At 46.0% G+C, this 24,862-nt stretch overlaps 1 protein-coding gene across 3 annotated transcripts in view; it reads right to left on the reverse strand.

Moving 5' to 3' along the window:
• Positions 1 to 1,092: 1,092 nt before the first annotated feature.
• EXD1 (exonuclease 3'-5' domain containing 1) overlaps positions 1,093 to 24,862 on the reverse strand; it is a 1,277,614-nt gene continuing 1,253,844 nt past the window's right edge. For all 3 annotated transcript variants that reach the window (XM_069638368.1, XM_069638367.1, XM_069638369.1), the window contains exon 12: positions 1,093 to 1,739. In XM_069638368.1, the coding sequence (XP_069494469.1) occupies positions 1,188 to 1,739 (552 nt within the window). In that variant the 3' untranslated portion in view covers positions 1,093 to 1,187. The remainder of the gene's footprint in view (positions 1,740 to 24,862) is intronic.

The following is a 24,862-nucleotide window of genomic DNA, read 5'->3' on the forward strand; positions in this document are numbered from 1 at the left end:
TACATTCCCATCTGAACCCAGAGAAATACACGGCCACTAAAGTTAAGTCCGCCTTCCATACTTAGAATAAAAAAAACACTTTTAGAGCACTACGCCAGAAACTTGTGATCTCTCACTAACTGAAAATTCTACCCTCTTGTGACTACGCAAATATCTAACAACTTATCTTAATATCATTCAAAACATAACTGCCAGACTGATCATGGGGCATCGAAATAGCGTCAAGACCCATGCCAGTTTTAGCACTGGTAGAACAATGCAACTCCAGCCAAGCACATTGCGAGCTTTCACACTCACCCCAGACAGAAAAAACCTGTAGTAATTTGACATTACCCCGAGAAGGCCATCATGTCTACCTGAACAGTGTGGTGTCAACGTTTCCAAACAGAGAAATAGACGTTTTGAAGAACGGCGCACTTAATTTGTTGTCAAATTAGTGATCATGGGCATATCTGCCCTAAAAACAGAACAACCACCTATTGCTGTAAACATGCCCGTGCGAGTTTAAATGGTACCAAATCACGTGCAGTTTGATATCATTGATTTCATTAGCACTGCAAGGACTGCACTAGGATCTGAAGGTGGTGTGGGGCAGACACGCCATGCAACCAGTCCAGGTCCTAGTGCAATTCTGAAAGTGCTAAGAAACCAGAGAGCAATGTTAAATGTCACAGCTCATCATGTCCTTGTTCCAGACAGTGCTACAATGGCATTGGCTACACGACCCTCAAAAACAGATGCAAATCAGAATAAACATGGGAAATGAGGAATCCATGCCCATGTTTTTAAAAAAAATACTTTGGAAGCAAAAGCTCTCTGGATGAACAGAAACATTGCAGGGGTCCAGTAAAATTATATATGAAATTCGAGCCACAAGGAGAAAGAAACCTAACAAACATTGGACAAGTCCCCCTATGGCCCAAGTCTGCAAAATCCAATACAAATTCACCAACTTATGTATAGTGATGTTGAATGAAGTGAGGTACATACTCTGGTGGCCAAGAAGAGCAGGCAGTGAGTGGTGAACTCATACTTTACACGATGTGTAATAAATGAATGCCTCAAAACGAAATAAATAGTTTAACACATACTGCGGAGGCAAGTCAAAATATGCTCATTGTACATTTATTTTCTATGAAGAATGAAACATGTTTTTCCGTTTGTTGTGATTTAGTAGTCTTGTTTCTTTATCCACAGTTATCCGTGTACATCTCTAAGGATGGGCATGGAGACAGAGGTGGTGATGGCGGCCTTTTCAATGCCTGAAATGGGCCCTTAAAATGGATGCTGGCCTCGGAAGAGAAGTAGTCGCTTATGTTTGGTTGCACGTGAGACTCATGCAACATCATGTTTTCCAGCTCTTTTTGTAAAGAGAAATTGACCTCTGTGCTCCCCTTTAATAATAGACCATCCACTTTTTCTTCCTTCTCTTCCCATTCAGGGAGGCACTCTTCTTCTGGCTGCCTTTTCTTAAACAATCTGTCATATTTATTAGCAGTTGCATTTGTATTAAAGGAAGGGCTTTCACCGTGTACACTTTCTATTTGGCGGTCTTCCAGAGAAACTGCAAAGCCATCTTGGCTCTTGCTGTGAGTGGATGTTTTCTGTAGTCTAGAATTGTCCAGTCTGATCAACAGACCCTCAGAGCTCATCTGGAACTCCTCTGATGCTTTCTCTTTGCGCACCTTCTTCCAGACAGTTAACTGTCGCAGATGCTCTGGCAGCTTCATGCAAGAAAACTGTGAAGTGAAATACAATTAACAATGACTTAAAGGAAACCTGTACACGGTCAGTGTAACATCTTCGGTATGTACAAAGTCAAACAAAAACAATTGTGGGAAAGCTACTGATGAAGAACAGCTGGCACAGGATAATTATTCTTTAGCAACCGTTCTTGGCTTGCAGACTTCTACTAAAAGGTAACCACTTGTTTTAATTACCAGTACCTTCCGCAGTCAGATTTAAAATACTTTCACTGGTCATAAACCTTAGAAAGTTTAGCAGCAATATTGAAAGACATACAGTGATAGCACGCATCAATGGTTGACGTGATTTTAAGACTTATTTACAAACTAATGTTAACTGTATGAGGATTGCAATAGAACACAATAAGCAACATGTCAGGATGGTTGTGTCTCTGTCAGGGTATGAGGAAGGAAGAGGTCGGTCTGTTAATAGAATAGGCTCCTTCTCTTTTGCTCGCTTTTGGGTCTGCAGACAAAATAGTCTCATCAAGTTCTAGAAAACAGCACAAACAATTGTGAGGGGTAAGAAATGAGAGGCAGACACAAGTTGTAATGTTTTCAACATCAGACATTTTATTAACTTAAAAGGATTGGATAAAGGCCTATCTGTCCCTAACCTCAAGGAAGTTTCCCCATCTAGGAAACTAAAACTAAAGATCAGTCTGTGTCTTGTCGTCAAAATTATGTAAACGGTCCTTTTGTCTAAACTATGCCTAACCCTTGCACTTAAACAATCAAAGGTGCAAGGTACATTTTCAGAATTTTACTAAGTAAAAAAGCGTATAGAAAACAATTATGAAAATTCAACAAATAATCCTTGAATCCAGGAGGGGTTTTCACAACTTCTTCACAAATGAAATGATGGCAATATGTCTCTTTCAATAAACTGTTCTAAGAATTGTTTCCTGGTATACTCCCCTGCCAGGAATGATTCAATTGACTATTTAAAAAAAAATGTTTTTATTGTTTATGGTTAAAAAAACCTTTACAGTTTAAAACAGTTTAGTTTACATATGTAAAAATCACTATTTTAAAAATGTGTGTACAATAAGATTGTGCATCACTTTAGCACATACAAAAATATACATTTCGTCTATGATAACATAGGCAGTTCATATCTTATTCTTGAGTTAATAGCAATTCATGAATAGGTCGTCATCGACATATTCGATCCTGAGTCATTTAAACATTTGAACACATTTTCGGAGCATTATTACAATTCAGATCACATGCGACATGTAGCAAAGTTCTTGTTTTACCCACATAGAGTGAGCTTTTAGTTGATGTTCATCACTTAAAGGGCTAGATATAACCATGCATATACTTCTAGAAGATCATACCAGCCGTAGCAAACAACTGTATATTTGGTATTAGTGAACGATGACCACAGTGTCACAATACGAATCCCATAGTCAAATATAAAAGTGTGATAATGGGAAAAACAATTCTGAGAGAACAGCAGAAGCTACTTTTCAGTTGATTCTCCTGATTTCATGCTTGAACAAGTAATACTTGCCACTAAGTCATTGCCCCATGTACGTGGAAATTCTCATCACTTGTACATCAGCATATCCGCTCTATCTGAACCCCTAGAATCACATGTTCCCCATGAACTCAATTTCGATGGTTTTGAAAAGTTGAACCAGAGCAAAGATGAGAAGATTGTGAGCTCCCTCCACCATCCTGATCCATAGAATTTCCAATGAACCGTCAAAGTGAATTTCAACAAATTTCAACAATAAGTTAGTTCGCACAACCATGAATTGTGGGCACTCCAACACTAAGTGCTTCAGTGTTTGTAAGGGACCATCACATTGCTGAAATGGACAATTCACTTGAGGCTCATAGGTTCTCTGATTACCCCAATGCCCACAGCGCTCTCGGGTATGGAATCGATTGAGTTTAAATCGCGCATAGTAAGCTCTTGTGCGCATACAAGGGAAAAGGCTAATATAGGTACAATGAGGCATCCTTTTCGGTGGGAACTTCACGTATTCGTGATACGTACTATAGTTTTTAAGCCTCTCCAAAGTGCACCTCCAATCTCTCTCAAAAAGTTTGTGTTTAACATATGCTGGTCTTCTACATAGGTCAGTGCTCGTGACCTTAAGATCATCAAGAATACACTGCATTCTCTTTTGAAATTGCGTAAAAGAATTTACGCCTTTAGTCTGAATGGATGCTTGTAGCCCTTAGTACAAAGAATTCTTGGCGGGGTCCAAGAATTTTGAGTAATTAGCTAGGGCACGCCAATCCGCTCTACAAAATAGCGATATTAGCCTGAACTCATGGCGGATTACGCAGTTAGGAACTGAGAGTGCAAGATGTAATGCATTCTTTAGTAAAGACCCTTGTATAATAGCCAGATGGTTATTAAGGTCCAAAAGACACAAATCGAGTGTATAGAGAAGTACAGCTTCTACTTTTAGTAGTAAAAAGTCCTGCAACGGTATTAATGAGAATTTGCAAAGCTTGGCAAAGATAACCTTCATCTGCGATTGCAACGGCCTGGCCTTCAGATGCAATTGCTCATTCCAGAGTTTAATAGAGGGGACATTGCTCATAAAGTGCACATAAGTGATCTCAGAAGATTCTGCAATGCATGCTTCATCGATTTTCCATTTGTAATGTTTTAGTTTTTTCCCAGCATTAAATACCAGCATGAATGTTTCAGTGGCATTGGGACTGAGATTGTGGGATCTAGCAAATGTCTCAAACCAGTGAAATTTCGCTTGTAACCCAGATGGTGTAGGGTCAAGCAAAAGAATATCATCAGCGAAGGCTAGCCAATGCAAACCTAGACAGCCAACCCTGACCGCATAAATCCCTTCATTTTCCCATTGTTGATCGAGATCACACAGGTAAAGGTTATAAAAGCATATCTGCTAGGTTGCAACCCTGTTTGAGCCCTAGATATGTCCTCACAGCCTCGGTGTAAACTCCTTCACTAGTTATCCTTACCTTATAAGCTGTGTGACTATGTAGCATTGCAATCCAATAAGTCAGTATCTGGGGGATGCCTTGTTTGCTCATTTTGTCCCAAAGCACATTCCTAATAACCGTGTTGGATGCCGCAGTCATGTCGATGCAAGCTATGTACAAAGGGAAAGCTCCTTTCTTTTTAGTGCCTTCTAGTATATGGGACATAATAGTTGCATTCAATACTGTACTCATCCCGCTCTTAAATCCGGTTTGCGATTTGAACAGGATACAATGTAAACTCAAGTATTTTTCCAGTTCATGGAGTAACAAAATAGCAAAAATCTTTGCAGCAGCATTGATTAGGGAGATGGGACGATAATTGTCCGGATGGGGGGGGTTCTCCCTTTTTATATATGGGTACTATAATCAAAGTCCCCCACTCCTCAGGGATGTTGCCGGCTAATAAAATCAAATAAAATTAAATTTTGAGCATACTTGCCCACAAGGCTGGATCTGCCTTGTATACGCAAGGTGGTATGACATCGGAGCCCAGAGCTTTTGAATGCATCAACTTACTGATGGCCCATTCGATATCTAGTGTTGACCAGTTAGTATATTGAGTGTCAGATCCTAGTGTCAACGGAAAGTTCATGCAAAAGAAACGTTAAGGTAGTTGATACTTCTTAGCTATATAATTCTCCCAGACGTCAGTAGAGATATTATTCGCCAGACTTAATTAACCCTTCGAATTTGAGTACCTGATCGCCACCCATATTGCTCTCGTATCACGATTGCAAATAGATTTGATGAGTTCACAATTATCTTTATTGTGCCTCAATATCTGCTGAGCTTTAATTTTATTCTTATAAGATTGAAGTATTGGTTTTTTAAAAGTAGGAATACTGTAAATTAGTAATTTGAGCATGATTCAATGCTCTCAATTCTTTATTCCTGCTACATTTCAACAGTTTAATACTATGGTTGTATACATGAGCATTCATAGGTAACCTTTTATTTTATCCTGTGTATTCAAAAGAAGAGCTAGAGAGGCCGTAACTATTTCGGTAATGCACACATCTATTTGAAACAGGTGATTCATGAATTGCGTGTTCTCCTCATAGAAGTTATTTAGTTCCGGGGACACTAGGATTGCCAACTGAGGATGGGAACGTGGAAGTATGCATCCTCCAGATCCCCAGCCCTATCCAAGGAGGCACAGGATCTGTGGCACTGGGCGGTCGCCCAGGGGATGTTCCTGGTTCCCTTCCACCTGGCAGGAGAAAGAAACACCATCGCCGACTCGCTCAGCAGGGAGCTGCGCGCGTGTCACGAGTGGGAGCTGCGCCAGGATCAGGTGGATCAACTCTTCCGACGATGGGGCAAACCCCAAATCGACTTGTTCGCAACAGCGACGAACTCGAAGTGCCAGAGGTTCACCAGCAGGTTTCCCCAGCCGAGAAGCATGGGCAATGCGTTCTCGTTCCCCTGGGACGGCCTATACCTGTATGCGTTCCCTCCGTTGCTGTTGCTGCTTCGACTCATCAACCAGCTCAAGAGGACCCGGTGCAGGATGATCCTCGTCGCACCGGCGTGGCCGAGGCAGATCTGGTTCCCGGACCTTCTGGACTTGTCAACGTCCCAATCCATCAAGCTGTCGGTGGACGCGGATCTTCTCTCCAGAGAAGGAGGCGCCATCTTCCACCACAACCCGGCGTCTCTGAACCTGCAGGCTTGGCTCCTGCAGCGCTAGAGTTTGAAGGGTACGATATACCGGCCGACTGCTGAGAGGTTCTTGCAAAGGCCAGGGCGTCCTCGACTCTCAAATGCTACGGTCACAAGTGGAAGAGGTTCTCTATCTGGTGCCGAGCACAGAAGATCAACCCCCTACGGATTTCGGCCCCTCAAGTGCTGCTGTACCTGCTATCGCTGGCAAAGGCTGGGCTAGCCCATGCCTCCATTAAGATTCATCTGGCGGCGATCTCCAGATATACCAGAACCACGTCCCTGTGGTCCCATCGACTGGTAAAAGAGTTTATGAAAGGACTGTTCCGGTCGTTCCCGCCGGTGAAGGCCCCGGCCCCGGCGTGGGAACTTAACGTGGTGCTGACCAGGCTCATGGGGCCCCCATTCGAGCCGATGCACTCCGCACCAATGAAGTTTGTGTCGTGGAAGACTGCAATCCTGGTGGCCATTACCTCCGCACGACGAGTGGGAGAGATCCAGGCCCTATCTTGCAAAGCACCGTACTTGACTTTCCATGCCTCGAGGGTGGTGCTTAGGACGCACCCCTCCTTTATGCCCAAGGTGCCGTCGGACTTCCATCTTAACGAGCCCCTGGTGTTACATGTTTTCTTCCCGTCTCCTTCGTCGCCGGCCAAGAGGACTTTGCACTCGCTGGATGTGTCTAGAGCGCTGAAGTTCTACGTGGACCGCACGAAGAGTTTTCGGAGGACATCACATCTGTTTGTGAACTTTGGCCTGTGAATCAAGGGAAGGCTCTCTCGAAGTCTTCTATTTCCACATGGCTCTCCGGCTGCATCATGCACTGCCACCGGTTGGCTAACCGACCGCTGCCAGGCCGTCCGAGAGCCCATTCTACCAGAGCGATCGCTGCTACTACGGCGTTCCTATCTGGTGCGCCCCTGCTGGACATCTGCAGGGCTGTTACGTGGAGGTCGACACACACCTTCACGAGATTCTACTGCGTCGATCGGGATTCCAGGGAGGAGTCCAGGTTCGGCCAAGCAGTGCTGCGCAACCTGTTCGCTTAAGGTGAGCCTGGTGAGGAGGCAAGAGATGCTTAATGTTGAGTCGTTGTATTGCTTAATGTTGAGCCTTTTGCCACCTCCCGTGGTTGTGCATGTGTGTACTGCTATGTATTCTTATATTCATGAGCATGTGAATCCATGCCAGACCCCATGCTGGAGAAGGAACAAGTTACTTACCTGTAACTGTTGTTCTCCAGCATGGGTCTGGCATGGATTCACATGCGAACCCTCCCGCGTACCCCTCTGCGGCTCTTCACTCGGTCATACTGCCACTTCACGTGCTACCAAATCGGAAGATGGCTGCCAGAGGCGGGGCTTAGGGAGATGGCAGTCATTGGCTGTGGTCAGTATGACGCAGAGATCAGTGATTGGTTACTACTACGAAAGACAGATCAGAAACGAAACTGATACTGATTTTTCTTTACCGAGGATTCCCAGCCTGACGACTGGGAATATTCATGAGCATGTGAATCCATGCCAGACCCCATGCTGGAGAAGAAATGGTATACATAGAGAGAGGCCATACAAAGAGTGAGGAAACATGCCATGAAAGAAGCAATTCATCTAGATACTCCTGAACATATGGGAATTGTAGCATTATCTGTTTCACCCAAAAATACCATCATTCAAACAGCCCCGCCGGCATATAATAATGTCATGATGACCTTGTTAGTGGGGATGACTGGTCGAATGAATGATGCGGTGGTGGATGCCATTAGGCAATTGGCAGCTTTAGGAGAATGGGAGAAGGCAGAGGAACGACCGAGAAAGGGAGGGGTGGAGTTAAGACGCACCCCCGGGAAGAGGTTTGACAGACGAGATTCTCGCATCTCTCGCGTCTCTAGAAACTATATGTTTTTGGCACTGCTAAAAGATGGAGTGCCGCGGGAAGACATTGATGGGATTGAGACACAGGAAATGTATCAATTGTATAAAAAGCGAGGACTAGATAGGAAAGAGCTTTATAAACAAGTGAAGGGACAGGAGGTACATAAGCCCAAGGGGGGTGAGGTTCCTACCGCAGCCCCCCGCACAGGAGGGGGATGATGAGTCCCTGGGTATGTCTCCACCACCCCAGCCAACTTATGCGGATTTCAGGAAAATTGTGAGTGCGATGGTGGAAATGGGAGTCTAAACACATGCACTCAAAGTACGGAAAGGATGGTGGTCAAACTCCGGTAATAACTGGCCACATTAAGGTAGACAGGGGGCCTCATGTTAAGGTGAAATTATTTTGGCAATCAGGAAACATACAGGAGGTCCGTGCCTTAATTGATACCGGGGCAGAGGCCTCATTGATGCATGGGAATCCTTCGAGATTTAAGGGCCATTTTTTATACGATTACAGGCCTAGGGGGAAAAAAGAGACCCCTGCGGTTCAAACTTAAATTGATATGAACAACGGAAGTTTGAAAAGGGACACCTGTCGGGTGTTGGTGGTTCCTATCCCTGAGTATATTATCGGATTTGACATTTTAGAGAGGTTAACCCTTGGATTGGAAGGGAAACTTTATCAGTATGGGGTGAGTGCTTTAACGTGTACCCTTGTGATTGTCAAAAAGTTGAAGATGCCCCCGGTGCAGGTTCGATTAGCCACAAAAAAAAGGAGTATCCATGAAATAATATTGAATTCCCGTTGAGCCCCGTAACCACGCCTTGGAACAATCTGGTCTGGCCTGTTAAAAAAACAGACGGAAGTTACTGGATGACTGTAGATTATCGCGAGTTGAATAAATACACTCCTCCGTAAATACCCGCAGTCCCTGATGTAGTGACTTTGATCAAAGATGTACACAAATATGAGGGAACTTAGTATGCATTGTTAGACTTGGCTAATGCCTTCTTCACTGTACTGATTGTTGAAGAATGTCAGGAGCAATTTGCATTTTCCTGGAATGGGAGGCAGTATACATTCCAACTCCTGCCAATGGGATACATGCATAGCCTGAGAATCTATCATTGTCTGGTGGCAGAGCATTTGGATACAATTCTGTGTAAACCAGATGTGCAAATTCTGCATTATATTGATGATATTTTGATACAGGGGAAAAGATGAGCACAGCATGCGAGTGCACCTAGATCTTATCATGGAAGGACTATGGAAGGAAGGGTGGGAGATTAATTAAACCAAAACTCAAGGTCCGGCAGAAACAGTGATTTTCCTGGGAATCCAGCGGCATAATGGACATCACGAAACGGTGACAAAAGCTAAGAAAAAGATCCTGAGTTTTCTACTCCGAGGACTAAGAAACAAGCACAACAATTTATCAGGTTGTTTGGATTCTGGAGACAACATATACCATATTTGGGGCAGATTTTAGCACCCCTCTATAGAGAGATACGCAAGAAATTCAATTTTTAATGGGGTGAGGAGCAAGATAGGCTTTCCAACTAGCTAAAGACACCATACAGAAAGTGCTTGATCTATGGCGGTAGAGGGACGGGTAGGTGGAGCTAAATACATCTGTACAGGATACTTTTGTGAACTGGAATTTATGGCAAAAGCAGGACAGGAAGCAGGTGCTTTTAGGATTTTGGAGTCAGAGGTTGCCCTATGCTGGTGACAGATATACTCCCTGTTAGGCTTACCCAGGACGTTGCCCAGCTGCACAGAGGGAAAATTGTCTAACAACTGTAATCGTTGCTGACAAATTCTTGCTACCAATGTAACCCTCTACTTTGTATGTGAAACAAGCAGAGGGATCTATTAGTTGAAAGATGAAACACACGTAGCCCCGACACGGTGGCTGTAGAAGGAAAAGGAAATACTTAGTACACAGATGAATACAGTCGACAACAATAGATAAGGCAGACTGAACCAACCTCGAGCAGGTGGAAGATGTTTACAGTGCAGGGAAGGTTGGCAAAAGGTGTCCCTGGAAAACTCTTCTCATACAAGGTTTGGACCTAAAATACGAGGTACACTAAATTATGTTAAAGGACAAACCTGAGCAGAGCAAAACAATTCCAACAGATCTGAGCTTACAGGATGAAATGAGTATTGAAGTCTGGGATGGAGTTTTGTGATCTGAGGCAGCAAAGAACTATCCCGACAGCACAAGGACACCTAGAAAGGTCTTGAATAGTGTCCTTAGGTCCAACAGGGAACCTACCCCGACAGCATGAGGACGCCTGATCCAGATACCGTAAGAATGTCTCTAGTCCAGGTATCAGTTTTCCTTGATGGAATGCAATGAAGTCTGTAGACAGTTGTTTGGTGAACGTTGCAGCTGCGTGGAGCTGGAGGATCCGTTGGCGTGGAAGGAGAGTCACTCAGGAGATAAGCAGATTGTTTTACGACGAGTAAACCCTGTGACACCACAGAACGAAACAGTGAGGGTGGGCAAAAACAAGGTTAGTTCTGATCAAGAAGGCAGTCCTTTAAGCAAGCTTTGTCAGTTAGGATGCGGGCGATAAACAAGGGCAGAATCTCTGTTCGTGGACAATCCGATAAGCAGGCCGAGTAAAACAGGGAGGGGGGCGGCAACCCGTGATAAAATCGCTATCCGTGGAATATCCGGTAAGCAGGCCAAGTCAAACAGGGAGGCGGGCGGTAAACAGTGACAGAAGATGAAATCCGGAAGCACGCCGTTAAACAGGCTGGGTCAGCTGGGTTAGTACTTTTGTGGTAACAGGAGTGGACAAGAACAAAACCTTGAAACAAGGACCAGAATCAAGAGGACATAAATAGAACGTTAGATCAAAGTGACGTGACCTAGCAACTTCAATTAGAAGCACCGGACTGGGAATGGAGCATTCTTTTACGTGTTATGCATCCTGGGACACTCGTCACGTGAGTTGGTGTCAAGCGCCTCCTTCCCAGGCTGTTTCGTACGAGGCAGGGCTTCCAGCATTTCCATGACAACCGCCAAAGTGTGTGTAACGTAGTTTGTGGTCTTCGCCAGATTGACACCCGTGTTCTCCCTTTCTCTTGAGAACGCATAACGTGGGATGTGCAGGATATTGGGGTGCGGACATGCCGATTCCTGACGCTCCCTTTGAGAAACAATTATTAGCTTGCTATTGGGAACTCGTGGATACAGAAGAAATGACAGTGGGTCATGATGTATTGATGCGACCGGAAATACCAATCATGCAGTGGGTACTGAGCTCTCCTAAAACACATCGAATAGGGCATGCACAGGAGGCCAGTATCATCAAATGGAAATGGTACATTCAGATTGTGCTAAAACAGGAAAGGGTGGAGTGGTGAAATTACACGAGCAAGTGGCAGGCGTTCCGCTAGCAGATCTGGAACCAAAGGAGAGGAGGAAAAGCTGCGAATCCCCAGTTAGATGGGGAATCCCCTATGGAGAATTAACAAGTTGAACATGCTTGGTTTACTGATGGTTCACCTAAATATGTGGGAAGTGAGCGACACTGGAAAGCCGTCACATATAATCCTAATTTGAAAAATGTGTTAACCACCGCTGGAAAAGTTAAGAGTAGCCAATTCGCAATGTATGCTGTGCATCAGGCTTTGAAACAAGAAACGCCTGGGTGTTGTCAGATTTCTACAGACTCATGGTCCGTTGCAAATGGGTTGGTTGTGTGGCTGCCTGCCTGGCAAAATAATTGATGGAAGATTCCTGCCAAAGATGTATGGGGATAGGAACTGTGGCAAGATATTGCTGGAATGCTAATGCACACTGCTGCAACTGTGTATCATGTTGACACACCTTGTGCAACAGATTCATTAGAACAATGGTTACATTCTGTTGCAGACGAACATGCCAAGATTTCAGTCATGGACACAAGCACTGCGGAAGATGATTTGGAGGGGATTGCTAAATGGGCCCACCAGAGAAGTGGGCATCTCAGAGAAAAAGCTACTATCAGGTGGGCACAAGACAGGGAAATGAGCCTTCCATTAGAAATTGTGAAAACAGTAATTTTACAATGTTCTGTGTGTCATCATCAGAAACAAAGATCTATTCCACATATAATTCACGGTACGTTGAAACAGGGAAAATAACCAGGACAGATTTGGCATATCGATTATATCGGTCCATTACCCATTAGTCGAGGATGTTAATATGTGTGCACCATTGTGGACACGTATTCTGGCAACCCGATGGTGTTGCCATAAAAAAGGGCCACACAATTGAACAAGATTAAATGGATCAAGTGGCTGTGTATTATGGAGTTCCCTTACAGATACGAAGTGAAACCGGGTCCCACTTCAAGGGGAAGTTGGTTTTGGACTACTGTTAGGAAAAAAGTATTCAATGGATCTTTCATGACCCATATCACCCTGAGGCTTTGGGGTTAATTGAGAGAATGGATTGTTGAAAGAACAGCTGCGCAAAACTGGTGGTGGTACCCTGAAGGGGTGACGAGAGCGTGTGCTGGAGGCAACTCAGATTTTGAACAACCGTCCCATTGCGAACAGTAAGAGTCCATTGATGTGCATGTTAATGCCAGCCTTGCAATGTAAGCCTAACTGAGCTATGGAAACCCTTTTGTATTGGGAAATTTCCCCACAGGCATTGGCTCCTTACATAGCCACCTCAGAGTCTGCTGGGGTGGATCTGCATGCAAGGGAGGAAATCCGAGTTGAACATAGTGGCATTACGGTAATTGAAACAGGGATTGGGGTGCAAATTCCACCTGAGCACATGGGTTTGATTGCCCCCAGATCTGGCTTTGCCTTGAGAGGTATTCAGGTATTTTGGAGGGATTGTGGATGCAGACCATCAAGGTGAAATTAAGGTAATCCTCATGAATAGTGGAGAGAATATGTGGCCCATTCATGAAGGGGATAGGGTGGCACAATTGATAACGGTACCTGTGAAATTGTCTATGGTAAAGAAAGGGGAGCCACCCACGGTAGTGACAACACATGGAGACAAGGGTTTTTTTGTTTTGTTTATTTTATTTAGTATAGCGCTCCAGACCCAGGGGTAAATGGGCGCTTGAAGTCAGGTTACATAGTTACAGTATAAAAAGCAGTTATACAATATGTACAATATATACAGTTAGTACTGAGCTTATTCTATCTGATGATTGCTTTCTCCAGAAGCCTGCTAATAACAAGTTTTCTGAACAATTGGAAGGATTTGTTCAATTTAATATTCAGAGGCAGGGTGTTCCAAAGTTGAGGGGCGAGGACAGAGAAGCTCGAGCCCCCCGCTCTTTTGGCAGAGAATCTGGGCACAATGAGGCAAAGAGTATTGGATGATCCGGTGATTCTAGTGTTTGGCTTAAGAGTAAGTGTGTTGGTGAGGTACTGGGGGGCTAGGTGATTTAAGGCTTTATAGGTGAGGCAGAGTGTTTTTAGGTCGATTTTTTGTTGGATGGATAACCATTTGCCAAGATTCTTATGTGGGATATGTGCTCTCTCCTGGGAATGTTTAATGCTGCTCTCAGAGCATTGTTTTGGAGGATCTGAAGTTTCTTGATTATAGCTTGGTTGGTGCCAAGGTAGAGGCTATTGCAGTAGTCGAGCTTCGATTGTATGAGGGCCCTCGCCAGAATGAGGCAGCCATTTGTAGATAGAAAAGGTCTACAGGCCCTGATAAGTTTGCCCGTATAAGCAGTGGCTGTGGCGGTCATATTAACTTGTTTGGAGAGGTTAGTGTTGGCGTCAAGGTAGAAGCCTAGAGTTTTCACATTATTCACAACTGGAATGATGTTGCCATCTATGATGAAGTTGGAATAATTGGGGCTGAGTTTCTGTAAATTGTTAGGGGACCCGACTAGGAGGAGCTCTGTCTTCTCATCATTTAGGCAAAGGCCATGTGTGGCCATTCATGCCTGAATGATGGCGAAGATTTCGTTAATCCAGTGATGGTGAGGAGTATCTGGGTGTCATCTGCGTAGTTAGTGTAGGTCACACCCACATGGTCCAGTTTGTCAAAGAGAGGTTTTGTAAAGATGTTATAGAGGGTGGGGGAGACGCAGGAGCCTTGTGGGACACCGCAGGTGATGGGGATGGGGTCAGCAGCGGCCACAGATCAGAAAACCCTTATGGTTCTGTTGGCTAGGAAGGATTGTATCCACGTGACAGCAGAGGGGGAAAAGTGGGCAGCAGAAGAGAGATGGTTGCAAAGTATTTTGTGGTCAACCAGGTCAAAGGCTGCTGAGAGGTCTAGGAGGAGTAAGATGGTTGCTTTGTTTTAGTCCTTGATGTCATCAATCTGACATTTGAGGTCAACAAGGGCAGTCTCCGTTCCATGTTGAGGGCGAAAGCCAGATTGACGCAGGCCTAGCAGTTGGTTGGTCTCCAAGTAATCTTGCATTTGCAGGTAGGCAACTCTGTCGAGGATTTTTAGCAGGAAGGGGACTGTGGTGATAGGCCTGTAGTTGGTGGAAATGGCCGGGTCGAGGGATTGTTTTTTTAGGAGAGGGAGAACCCATGACTGTTTCAGGTTGTTAGGTACCGAGTTGGTCGAGAAGAACAAGTTCCTTTCTTACCTGGTACCTGCGAGAAGGACAAGCCATGGTGTACCAGTATCCAAAGTGCCCTAGCCAACAAAATCACTGGTCTTCAAAACAAAATTGAATCTAAAAGACTACAACTCTCAAACAGCAACGCCCTCATACCCAGCACACCCACCCCGACCAGGAACACTTCCGGCTTCACTTTCAAACCGGTCACTATATCTGAAATCCAAAAAATCATAGCATCCATTAAACCCTCTAATTGTAAAGGGGACAGCTGCCCTGCACAGATTATCAAAGATGCTGCGCGAGACCTAGCCCCCTTCATCTCCAAACTTGTAAACCTATCATTCGAAGTGATTGTGTCCTCCGTCGTATTCCTTATCTTTGATATACGTTTCCAGCTTGCTGGCCTCAGAAATTTTTTCTCTGTAGAGGGCGCTGCGCGTCGACATCCGCCAAGTCGATGTCCCTCGACGGCCACCGTATCGGCGCCGACATCACCATGCCCATAAATAGACATGCGCTGCATCCGTTGCTCAGTTCCATTTTGTAGTATAAGAAAGACATGCCTGAATTGGTTAGTAAACTTGAAGGAGCGAAAGCTGCAACCACAAGGGAAATTATCACTGCGGGGATGGATGGGAGGGGCGATAAGGAATACGTCGGAGGAACATCCCGTCGAAAGAACGTTACCAGGTAAGAAAGTAACTAGTTCTTCGAAGGGATTGTGTCCTCCGACGTATTCCTTATCTTTGATAGACTCCCATAGGAGTGGTATGTAATTGGAGGAGGAAGTGATAGTGTTATATATCCCTTTAAGGATGGACCGAGTGTAATACGGCTTTGCCAAATCTGGTCTCTTGAGCAGTGGAGGAATCCAGGTTGTAAAATTTTGTGAATGTATGTGCGGACGACCATGTGGCAGCCGCACATATGTACCGGACCGGTACCCTTCTCTGGAGAGCCGAAGAAGCTGCGATACCCCTGGTTGAATGAGCCCTGAGGTTTTGGGGTGGCTCTTTCCCTGCTAGTCTATAACATTCCAGGATGGCCAAGATAATACACCTGGAGATGGTTTGTTTTGTTATGGGTAGTCCCAACTTGTGACCTGAGTATCCTACAAACAGCTGGTCTGCTTGCCTGATTCTAGCCATTCTGCTGATGTAAAAGCTGAGAGCTCGCCTAGGGTCCAGCCTGTGTAGCCTTTCCTCTTCTTTCCCCGGTTGGGGAGGAGGGTAGAATGAAGGCAAGGTAATTTTCTGAGTAATATGGAATTCAGAAACTAATTTTGGGAGAAAATTAGGCTTCACCTGGAGGACAACCTTGTCCTTGTGGAAGATTGTATGTGGGGGTTTACAGGAGAGAGCTTGAAGCTCACTCACCCTTCTAGCCGATGTTAGTGCTACAAGTAGGACAGTTTAAAGTGTGAGAAATCTTAATGCGCAAGAGTGAAGTGGCTCGAATGGAGTGCCCATTAAGAAGTTTAAGACTAAATTTAAGTCCCATAATGGAACCTGGAATATCCAGGTTGGAGGGTAAACATTAGTCAGACCCTTGAGAAATTGTACCACTAGAGGAATTTTGAAATACGATGGTTCCTCCGCAGTGCGCTTGAAGATTGAAAGCGCTGCGAGATAGCCTTTTACAGTGCCAACTTGAAGGCCTGAGTTTGCCAAGTAGAGTAGAAACGATAGCACTGTTGGTGTACCACATGAAAAAGGGTCGATATTCTCTTCCCTACACCAGCTGCAAAACTTGTTCCAATGGCAGCGGTATAAAGACTTTGTTGCTGGTCTTCTGGCCGAAAGCAACACCTCCATGACGTCATCAGGGAGATCCCAATCCTTGTACCTTAACCTTTCAGAAGCCAAGCGTGAAGGTAGAGGGTTCTGATGTCTGGATGGAGAACCTGACCTCCCTTCTGCGAGAGAAGATTCTCTTTGAGTGGAAGACGGATTGGAGGACAGATGGACATATCTAGAAGGTCTGGGTACCACGTTCTCCTGGCCCAGTCCGGGGCAATTAGGATCATGGTTTTCCGGAATCTTCTCAACCTCCTGATCATTTGAGGAATAACAGGGACTGGTGGAAACGCATAGAGGAGTGGAAACTCCCAGTCCACTACGAACGCGTCTCCCAGAGCTCCTCTCAGGGGGAAATTCCCTTGAACAGAACAGATCGCACTTCCTGTTGGTGCTTGTGGCGAACAGATCCACCTGAGGGGTTCCCCAAAGGGCGAAGATCTCTTGAAGGACTTCCTGAGCTAGCTCCCATTCGTGGGAGACTGTGCTCTGCCTGCTCAGAGCGTCCGCTGTCAAATTCTTCTCTCTGGCTAGATGGACTGCCGATAGAGAGATTCCTTCCCGAATTGCCCAAAACCAGAGCTGCATTGCCTCTCTGCACAGTGGTAGTGAACCTACGCCTCCTCTTTTGTTGAGGTAGTGCATGGCCACCGTGTTGTCCGTCATTATCAGGACATTTCTCCCCTGTACTGATGGCAGGAAAACTTTCAGCGCTAGTCTGATCGCTCTCAGCTCTAATAGGTTGATATGTAGTCTGGACTCCGATGGAGACCAACGACCGCTGATGGTCAAGTCGTTGGCATGGGCTCCCCACCCTGTGAGCGAGGCGTCTGAGGCTACTGTTATCTCCGGCCATGGTTGCCAAAACAGTTCTCCTTTCAAGATGTTCTCTGAATAGGCCCACCACTGAAGGTCGTGGGCTACCTTGTCCGGAATCCGGAGGAGGTCTGACATTCTCCCTTGAGAATTGTGACCACTGACTTCTCAGTGCCCACTGAAGAGATCTCATTCTCAGGCGAGCCTCTGGCACAAGGAAGATGCAGGATGCCATGAGGCCTAGCAACCTCAAAAAGTCTAAGGCTGGGAGACGGTGGGCATTTTGAAACTTGGTGACCATCTGTAGAATATCTTGAGCCCTCACCTCTGGTGGCGAGGCTTTTCCCTGGGAAGTGTCCAGGACCGCTCCAATGAACTGGATCTCTGAGATGGTATCATCTGTGACTTCTTTAAATTGAGGGAGAAGCCCAGTCTGTGATGGAAGAGGCAGACATAATCTAGCTGGGTCCGGGCCTGTTCCGAAGATACGGCCCTAATCAGCCAATCGTCCAGGTAGGGATAGACGTGGATCCCTTCCCTCCTTAGACTCGCCGCCACTACCGACATCAGCTTGGTGAAGATCCTCAGGGCGGAGGTCAGCCCAAATGGCAGAACTCGAAATTGATAATGAGAGTTGCCAATTGCGAACCTCAGGTATTTCCTGTGCTTCAGATGGATTGGCACATGGAAATAAACATCCTGAAGGTCCAGAGATACCAGCCAGTCCTGGAGCTGGAGGGCCTGAAGGATCTGAGAGAGAGTTACCATCTTGAACTTGTCCTTCCTGAGGAACTTGTTCAATTCTCTTAAATCCAGGATGGGTCTCAGTCCTCCGTCCTTCTTTGGTATGAGAAAGTAGGGGGGAGTACCAGCCCTTGTTCCTGTCCGCTACAGGTACTGGTTCTATGGCACCTTTCTCTAGCAGGTCCATAATTTCCTGCAAGAGGAGCGGATCTGGAACTTTTCGGGAGATGTTCCCCGGTGGATGACTCTGAGGGATGTGTAGAAAGGGTAGGCAGTAACCTTGGGCAACTGTCTCCAACGCCCAAGCATCTGACGTTATAGCCTGCCATTCCATCAGATGGTGAGTTAACCTGCCCCCTACAGGTGTCTTGTGTGCAAAGGCCTAAGAGTGGTTTGGGGGCGGCTGATGCAGATGCCGAGGGTAAAGAGGCACCTGCTGCGGTCTTAGTACCTTTGACCCGTCCACCTCGGGTGGATCTTCTTTGGCCCCTTTGAGCCGGCTGTCCTCTGCCTTTTCCGAATGCGGAATAATAGCGAAAGGACTTTCCTCTCCCAGAGGTTCCTGAGGGGCGAAAAGGAGTTTGGCGGATAGCAGCTCCTAAGGATTTTGCTGCTGCTTTTGAAGTCTGTAACTTTTCCAGACTGTCATCAGCCTTTTTTCCGAATAACGAAGAGCCGTCAAAGGGCATATTCAAAAGTCTGGCCTGTACATCTGGAGCAAAGCCAGACTTTCGCAACAACGCATGCCTGCGGATTGTTGTACTAGCCGCCATGGCCCTGCTGATACTGTCAGCGGAATCGATGCCAGTTTGAAGAGACTCGCACATGGCATCTTTGCCATCTTGAATGATATTAAGGAAGGCTTCCTTCTCCTCTCCATCGGGTATGCAGTCAGCCGCTGATGAAGCACACTCCCATAATGTGTGACTGAACCTGGCGAGCGTACAGGTGGCGTTGATGGACTTCAACACCATACTACAGGCAGAGAAGACTTTCTTTGCCATAGAGTCGTACCTCTTGTCATCCCTCTCCTGTGGGACAGTAGGGTAAGCAGTGCTACTGCTGTATGAAGTTGCCGCTTGAACCACCAGGCTTCTCTGGGGTCGGGTGTTTTGACAGGTATTCAGGGTCAGCAGCCGCTACCCTATACTTTGTCGACAGTCTTTTTTTGACTGCTGGGATGACTTCGGGAGTCTCCCAATTGGAAGCAATTTTTCTTTGTAGGGCTGCATGGAAGGGGACCACCGGGTCCTCCTGTGGGCCTTTGTCCAATATATCCGCTAGATCATCCTGTTGGAAAACAGGTGAAGGCGCAGACCAACCCATAAACTCAATTATTCTTGCCATCAGGGTTCTATATGGTGTTTCTGCATGTTCCCCTGGGTCTAGCTTTACAAATTCCACTTCTGGGGAAGTGTCAAGTCTACTGGCCTCATGAAGTGAGTCCTGTAGTTCCTTAAGCCTCCTTTCTTCAGAGGTGAAATCCTCTGCAGCAGGCAGTGAGGATCTCTGTAAACCAAAAGTTTCTTGGTCAGAGTCTTCTCTTTCTTCATAAATTGAAGCAAGAACAGGGTATTCTCTCTGAAATGGAGTAAAGCCCATCTCTAGGGCTGAAGGAGCCAAACTCGTCGTTATCGGATGAGAAAATGTCGACGTCATCGACGCCGATGTAACCGGCCTCGAAAGCGCCGAAAATGGCGTCGAAAAAACTGGAAGGGGCCTCGAAGAATTTGAGAGGATCGGGATCCTACTCGAGGGCATCGACGACGGTCTCGGCGTCGTGCCGGAGGCCCTTGAAAACACAGTTAGCTGTGGAGCCTTGGTCCTCTCTTTCATCAGCGTCGAGTCGATCGACCGATGCGTCGAGGAACCCTTCGACAACGGCGTCGATGGTGCCGACCCGTGCGTCGAAGGAATCTTCGATGACGGTGAAGGAACCCTCGACGACGGCGTCGAAGACGGTGCCTTCTTACCCGATGGCTCATGGCGCTCTCGGGTGGAATGTTTCGCCGGGTGCTGCGACTCGCGGCGTTTTGATTTTTTTGGGCTTTTCACCTGGGGTATCACCCTCAGCTGTCTTCGAGGGGGTCGAAGCCGCGTTCTCGAAGACGCTTAACATTTTCTTTCTGAATTCCTCCCACTCGGTTTGAGAACTGTGTTTGGTGGGACAGGAAACTCTTTCTGGGGACACCGAAGACGATGAGGAATGGGACCTTCGACGTCTCTTTTTTGAGTGTCTAGATCTCGACGAATGGTGGGAGCTGGTTCGAGATCTAGAATGGGAGTGTTTGACGGCGAGGAGACGAATGCCTCGACTCGGCCGATGAAACCTTCGAGGAGGTTTTGGCTGACTTACCTCTCTCGAGCTTCCCCTTTCGCTCCTTCAGGGCTTTCGCGGTCATGGACATACAGTCCTCACACTCTGAACAATGGTGCTCGGACCCCAAGCACCATAAACAGACCCTGTGTGGATCCGTTATTGACATTTTTTTTACCGCAGTCTTGACATTTCTTGAAGCCGGTTCTGATGAAGAAGCCATCGAGACGGAATATTCGTCGAATTAGATTTAGATAAACTGACTGAACTGAGCAACGACGTTCCGAGGCCCCACGAAGCGCGGAAAAACGGAACTGAGCAACGGACGCAGCGCGTGTCTATTTATGGGCATGGTGACGTCAGCGCCGATACGGTGGCCGTCGAGGGACGTCGACTCGGCGGACGTCGACGCGCAGCGCCCTCTACAGAGAAAAAATTTCCGAGGCCAGCAAGCTGGAAACGTATATCAAAGATAAGGAATACGTCGGAGGACACAATCACTTCGAATGATAGGTTTACAAGTTTGGAGATGAAGGGGGCTAGGTCTCGCGCAGCATCTTTGATAATCTCTGCAGGGCAGCTGTCCCCTTTACAATTAGAGGGTTTAAGGGATGCTATGATTTTTTGGATTTCAGGTATAGTGACCGGTTTGAAAGTGAAGCCGGAAGTGTTCCTGGTCGGGGTGGGTGTGCTGGGTATGAGGGCGTTGCTGTTTGAGAGTTGTAGTCTTTTAGATTCAATTTTGTTTTGAAGACCAGTGATTTTGTTGGCTAGGGCACTTTGGATACTGGTACACCATGGCTTGTCCTTCTCGCAGGTATCAGTTGGCGGATTTGGATTTTCTAATTCCTTTAGGATGGTAAAGAATTCTTTAGCAGAAGATTGGGCATTTTTTATTCTAACATTGTAGGCTTCCTTTTTGGTACGGATTATCTCATTAGTGTAGTGGGCGGAGGTGGTCTTGAGATTGGATTTGTTTTCAGCAGAGGGGTTGGTTTTCCATAGGGTTTCCGTCTTAGCTTTCTTCTTGCTGAGAATTTTGAGTTCTGGTGTCTACCAAGGGTTCAAGTGAGCTAAGGGCTTACCTTTGCGTTGTTTTAGAGGGGCAACGTCATCAATGGCGCTATTTAGGGCCTCATTGTAAGTGTTGACTAGAAGGTTGAGGTCGGCGGTGGCTGGGATTGTGTTTAGGCGGGGGAGGATCAGAGGAAAGATGGTCTCCGCAGTGATGTTGCACTTATTTCTAGTCAGGCAGGCTGGTGCGTAGGGGCGCTGTTTTGAGTTAGGATTGTTTTGGTTGATGTCGAATAATATGAAGAAGTGGTCAATCCATACAAGTGGTTGTGGGGCTTTGCAGGTGATATTGCAGTTGTGGGCTGCGACCCAGTCAATGGTTCTACCTTTCTGGTGGGTAGGTAGTGTAAACTTGAGTGAAGTCATGCTCGGATAAGGCGTTAGCCAGGGAGGCAGCGGGGGAGTCGTAAGGGTCATTAAGCCCTAGATTAAAGTCTCCTAGGATAATATTTTGGGAGTGGGCTTGGAATTCTCTGCTATGAGGGTGGTAATGTCTTCCTCGAAGGAATCTAAAGGGCCTGGGGGCCTGTATATTAGATGCAGAGTAATTGTACTATTAGGGGTGGTTTGTGATTTGATGGTGAGGTGCTCGCAGGACTTAACGGGGGGAGGTGATTGGTCTGAGGTTGAGTGACGATTTGAATACGATTGCTACACCTCCTCCGCGAGCATTGGGTCTGTCCGTTCTGAGGATGGAGTAGTTGTCGGGAATAGCAAGAGTAAGGCAGGGTCCTGCTGCTTCGTGTAAGCATGTTTCTGTAGTAGCAAGGAAGTCAAGGTCTCCTGAAAGGATGTCGGCAATTTTGGTGGGGTGGGCTACTAAGGATCTAACATTGAGTAGTGCACCTTTTAGAGGTGTCGTTTTGGCTCATCAGATACAATGATCCCGGGTGCCAAAGTGTGGGTGGAAAAGCCTAATGGTCCACCCGTCCCGTCGGATGTAGTCGCAGCAGGAGAGGATCTGGTAGTTCTTGTGATGGAACCTGGACAGAGGAAATTGACTCCTATTCCTACTGAAAAATGTTACTTATGTGAGTGATTTTTTAGATCCTGAGCATCAAGGTTGTTTGTGTGGAGAGGAGTGGACCGTCTTCGGGAGGGTCCGGGACATGCAAGAAGAGGTGGCAAATGTCTCCATTCTACAGATGGAGTCAGGAGTTTGGATGAGGACTGACACGTCTGCTACTACTTTTGCACCAGATGATGCGTTTATTGCAACATATTGCGGTGCGCTAAGGAAACGGCGAGGTCGCAAGCGTTATGCCACGCCCCCTTCTGCCGTTTCTATATCCTTTGAGCAGCATGGCTATTTACCCATTGTCGGGCAACCTGAGAATATACGGGTTTACCTGGCATGACGAGTGTTAAACATCTCACATTTCTGTCTGGGGGATGTACACTATTCCGCAAATTTGATTTCCACCTGACTTGTGGCTATACCAATGCTTACCATGGTATTGAGTCATCTATTCAGGGTATTGCATAAAGATTCTTTGGTGGAGGATTTCGACGTACAGAGTTATTTTTCTGTGTATGAGTATTGTACATTTTGTGCGGATTCAGAACGCAAATGGAGGAACATGACTCGCATCATCAACTATGATGTTGCTCCTGCTGATGTTATTTATCAAATGACTTGTGACCCGAACTTTGTTGGTAAATGTCAAAAATTGGGTTTGGACCAGAAGGAGCGAGGAACCGATTATGTGCGCGACCAACAAGTGCGTTTTTTGATGTATCCAATGTCTCGGGAAGATAGCTCAGTTACGGCTAACTCATCTCCCACTTCTCCCTAACGATCTATGCTTCTACCCCTTTATATGCTTCCAACCCTTTCCTGTCTCTCTCAATGGTATCGCTATCACTCTTCCAATCCCCAACTAACATCCAATATCCTGTCATCTCTTGCCTTCTACTTACAACAGACCGCTCCTCTTCCAAGATCTTGATGTTCCTTCTGACAAGTGATATCCTCCCCTCTAGTCTCTCAATTGATGCATGGTATCTCTCCCCTCTGATATTTTCCCTTGTCCTTTTCTCATCAATCTCTCTCTCTCCCAGCAATAATCTCCTGACATTTTCCTTGAAATAATATGCTTTTCTGTATCCCTTACAATATTGTCTCTCCCCTGTACTACAATCTTCTCTTCCTCTTTCCAGATGATACCATTCACCTCATCTTGCACGGTCACTGCACATAATCACTCTCTCCATCTGTGAATGCAAGATTTCCCTCCTGCACCATCGGTCTTCCCAACCAAATGTGTTCCTTCCTTTACAAATGTTTCACCCTAAAACTTATCTAAATCTCTTTTCTTAACACAACTCTTCTCCTCACACTGGTCTCACTTTACCACACATCTGTTAACTATTTCCAAGGCTCCTCTGCTTGGGGTCTCCCAGGACCGGTTATCTCTTTCCTCGAGCTCTGCCAAGGACTGACAATCCTGGTCTGTACTGGCTGCTTTTAAAAAAGGCCAGTCCGTCTTTCTCCTGAGTGTTGTTTTGTAGCATTTGTTGCACCTTGACTGTAGGGCCTGGTCTATCTCCCGAATGGGCCATCTGCTTAGTGTCATGTAGTCTGTCAGGGGACCAGCCCAGGGTTATACAAGGTCTGCGACCCTTTTAGATTCTCATGTGGCTGTAGGAGTGGCATGGAAGGTTAATGCTGCGTTTATGCGGTTTGGAAACAGAGGTATTTCTAAGGGTGTTGTGTCTCTGTTTCTGTGGTTTGGCTAAGGTTTCCTCCATGGTTGTGGACTTTCGTTGCAAGTTTGCACATTTCTATTGTGGGTCTGTGGTCCTGAACAAGTTAGCAAATCGAGATTCTGGATCTGTAACCCCATGTATGCCATCAAAATGTCATTTCTGGTTCTGTGGGAATTCAGGCAGTTGGGTAACACAAAGGGTGGGGGCGCATGGTACACTCAATTTGTCAGTCCCAGGATATTAGTACTGAAACTTCATCATAACTTCACAAACTATGCTTTGGAGTCAAAAATAACTCTAAACAAGTTTGATATTTGTCTTCATCGATGGCAAAATAATAGGCATAGACAATTTAAGTATGTAGTGTCATTGAGCTATTAGTCACAAACAATGCTTTCTTGGAAAGGCCCTGAAGTGCAAAAAGGTAAGGGACAGACAGAACTTTTCTCAATCTCAATTTTCGATATAAGTGATACAACTGATGTTGTGGGACGGTAGTTATCCCGAAACACAGAAGTATCCTTCTATACCATAAATCCTACACTATAACTGCTTGTTGATGATTCCGGATTCTAGTTT

This window comes from Ambystoma mexicanum, chromosome 14 (genome assembly GCF_040938575.1).
Source record: "Ambystoma mexicanum isolate Mex_15411 chromosome 14, UKY_AmexF1_1, whole genome shotgun sequence".
Classification (NCBI taxonomy): domain Eukaryota; kingdom Metazoa; phylum Chordata; class Amphibia; order Caudata; family Ambystomatidae; genus Ambystoma; species Ambystoma mexicanum.